Source organism: Galeopterus variegatus, unplaced genomic scaffold (genome assembly GCF_000696425.1).
Source record: "Galeopterus variegatus unplaced genomic scaffold, G_variegatus-3.0.2 Scaffold8076, whole genome shotgun sequence".
NCBI lineage: Eukaryota > Metazoa > Chordata > Mammalia > Dermoptera > Cynocephalidae > Galeopterus > Galeopterus variegatus.
In genome coordinates, this window is record NW_007734187.1 from 40,858 (window position 1) to 44,554 (window position 3,697).

The 3,697-nt window shown below is 43.5% G+C and overlaps 1 protein-coding gene across 1 annotated transcript in view; it reads right to left on the reverse strand.

Annotated features, from left to right (window-relative positions):
• Positions 1-3,494, reverse strand: part of LOC103608156 (cytochrome b5 reductase 4-like) — a 37,946-nt gene extending 34,452 nt beyond the window's left edge. Inside the window, exon 1 of the mRNA XM_008592597.1 lies at positions 3,183-3,494. Within this exon, the coding sequence (XP_008590819.1) occupies positions 3,183-3,494 (312 nt within the window). The remainder of the gene's footprint in view (positions 1-3,182) is intronic.
• Positions 3,495-3,697: the final 203 nt, after the last annotated feature.

The window sequence follows — 3,697 nt, forward strand, 5'->3', positions numbered from 1 at the left end:
AAATAAATAAATAAATAAATAAATAAATAAATAAATAAAAGCAGGTACATTCAAGGAAGTGTATACACCTCACTTGACTGCATCATTCCTAGTTTAAGCATCCACTTACTCCCAAATAACCAAGTTAAGTAAATAACCAAGTTAATAAGCCTTTGGTGCCTCTTCAATTTCACATTCCATCCTACCAACTACATTGTCTCATTCTTACCATCACATCCACTTACTCCCAAATAACCAAGTTAAGTAAATAACCAAGTTAATAAGCCTTTGGTGCCTTTTCAATTTCACATTCCATCCTACCAACTACATTGTCTCATTCTTACCATCACTGAAACTCTCTAGATCTCTTAGTCCCAACAAATGAAGTAAAATGTGAGAAAATGATCTTTCCCAACCTGAATCCAAATCACTGATCTCTCTCTATTCCATAACACACAGGATAGTTAAATTAGTCTTTTGAAATGCCAACCTGATCATAAGCCCTCCCTCCTTCAGTGGCTCCCCACATTGCCTTATAATAATATCTCTAAATTCCCTAGAGTGATTTACCTGGTCCTTCATAATCTGGTCATAGTTTACCTCACTAGCTCCATGTTTTAACTTTTGTTCCTTCCCATTACATACATTAGCCAAACGGGAACTTGACTTCTATAGCACTTGCTCACAAGTGCTGCTTCCTCTGTCTAAATCAATCTCCCCCACCCCCCATTATTTCCTCCAGAAGCCTTCTCTGACCACAACTCCTTCTTGGTCACAACACACTGATGTGGTACTTATGGTACTATAACTGCCTATCTACTACCCTGTGCAGCCTATGAGACTAAACTCTAATCAGAGACCACATCTCTAGCATACGGTAGGTTCTCAACAAATATTTATTTACTAATTTTAGTGGAAATAATAATAGCTATCACATACTGAGTGCATACTCTGTGTCAGATTCAAATCTGTGCAATCAGAATAAAAGCCTAAGGGAAATTGACATTTACTAAGTGCTTACCAGGCTATGCTAAGAGAAACATCTCATTTAATCCTACAAAGAATCCTATAAAATGGGTACTGTTATTCCCACTTATACCTGAGGAGACAGACTCAAAGAGATTAAGTAGTGGAGATGGGGAAAGAATCTGGATCTTTCTCCTTTCCAAGTCTATGCTTTTGACAATTTGATATACAACCTCACCAAGTAGGTTCTATTTTCTCAAGCTCTACCCCCTTCATCCAATCTTGACTCAGCTTCTAACACGTTCAAGATTATCTCATTTCAGAAAGACAAGAAGAAGAAGAAAAGAACAGAGTCTGAATTTTCCTTTGAATTACACAATACTCTTATTTGGTCCTCTTTTTGGACCCAAAGATTCACCTTTGCTATCACCACTTGTGTGGACTTTTCGTCTTTGCCTCTTAAGTTTTCTCCTTTAAATGGATGCCAAAAACATGGTTGGTAGTTGCCTTAGATTGAGTGTCCCCCCAAAACTTAACACCCACTGTGACAGTGTTAAGAGGGTTGGAAATCCTGTTATGGTTACTGAAATGTGGGGCCTTGAAGAGGTGATTAGATTGTAGGACCACGCCGTGCCATAGTGAATGGATTAATAACGGTGGGCATGGGTGTGGTTCTGAGGACTTTAAAAGGAGAGCACATGAGAGTCTCTCTCACTGCTCTGCTATTTTCTGCCATGTGAGACCACTACATTGCTGTAAAGCCACCACCGAAGAAGATGTTCACCAGAAGTGTTCTCTGGACTTTGGACTTCCTAGCCTCAGAAACTGTAAGCAATACATTTTGTTTTCTTATAAATCACCCAGTTCCAGGTATTTTGTTATAAGCAACAGAAACGGACTAATGCAGTAGTTTTAATGGAGGAGGACAGCAACTCATTCTAATTCAGAGATTCCCTCTGGAAAGGCTATACTATCCATTCAGGCATTTAGCTTAAGGAGAGAAACAGGTCAAACATAATTGTATGGCTGGATGGTAGATACGTATGGTGTCAGTCAGAATCACATGACAACAAGCATATAGGGTCTAAGACAACATTTCTTAACTAGATTCTTTTTCTGTGAAATAGAGATAATAAAAGCTCTCACTTCAAAGAATCATTGTGAAGATTAAACAAGTTAATACATGTAAAGCACTAAGAACATACATGGCCATCAGTAAGCACTAAATAAACCTCAGTTATTATTATTATAGTTGAGGTTACATCTCTCTGAAAAGCTGATGAAAGCTACAGATCCCTGAACCCATATTCTGATCTAGGATCAGAACTCCAGGTCTAAGGGAAGAAAAAAATAGTTGGTGAAGGTCCAAAATGATGCTAAGACTCAAGAGCCCAGAAATGAAAAGAAAAAGGAGTGGCCCAAGTAAGTGGAAGTCTCAGAAACCAAACATGAAGATGTGGTAACAGAATGAGGAACTAACAAATAAAAAGAGCAAGCAATATTCACGTTGCAGTGAACATAGGACACAATTTTGATTAAATTTTGCAGATGCAAAATACATTTGTAGCCCACCTGTTGCTAACAGTAACTATGCTCACCAAAAACTCTTTATTAGTTTCAAAGTCACCAAGTGATATCCGTAAAAAAGGCAGTGATGAAACAGTACCAGAACAAGAACGAAAGGCAGTATGACTTAGAAGTGTACGTAAACCTGACCAGAGGTTTGTGCATATTTGCCCTCGCGTCTCCAATTTTCCCTGGCTCCAGGAGTCCCCACTCTTGCAGGGATGGTCACTGTCGCCACCGCCCAGCTTTCCCCTTCCGCTAGAGAACACAAATCACTGACAACTCCTTCGGGCAGGGAAGAGCAAAGAACCGGAGAGGAGGACAGGTTGAGGAGAAAAAGCTAACACTGAGTACCTATGTATGTACAAGCATACAAACACAGTGCCGTCATACACATCTGAATTTAAACAGCGGGAAAGGGCTTGGAGGAAGGGAACTGACAGAATGGGATAAAGGGACTGGAAAGAAGAGAGGCTAATAGGTGACAGGGAGAGAGGTTAGGAGAGTCCGAAGACTGGCGACGGCATGGGATCAAGAAGAGGTCGCCAGCAAGGGCAGGAGGGAACGAATGCTACAGAGGCGAACAGGAGGTGAGCGGAGACGAAAGAAGAGAATACACAGAGCGGGCGGGAGTCGAGCGCTGGGCGAGAATGACGGTGTCTCCCGCTTACCTTGCTACGCCCCCCGGAGGCGATACGCTGCTGCGAGCTGGGGGCCGGGAAAGATTGGGAAGGGACGTTCAGCATCCTGGCCCCTTGGCCCGGGCCTCGCCCGTGGTCCGTTGTCGGAAGGACTTGCTCGGCAGGACCCCTTTCCGGCGGGAACCTCCTGCTCCGGCTTCGCAGCCGGGCAGAGGCCAAGCCCCCGACACACTTCCGGGGTCGCGGGGAGTGAGGCGCGCCATGACGCAGCACGTCCGTGGAGGGCGGAGCCAACGGGTCGGAGGGAGCGCCGGCTGGAGTAGAATCAGGGAAAGGACGCATGCTCAGTTAGTCTCGCGTCCTGAACTTCAGCACTGGACGAAGGGGACAGCTGTTCCATGGAGACTAGAGAGAGCGAAGCTGTTCCTTAGCCTCGGTGCTGACCGGATCTGAGAATAAATTCTTGTAGACTCCTGTTAACCCAGAACAGCAGTGTCCGTCTACTGTTAAGCAGATCCATATTTCAATATGGAATAAAATACTAC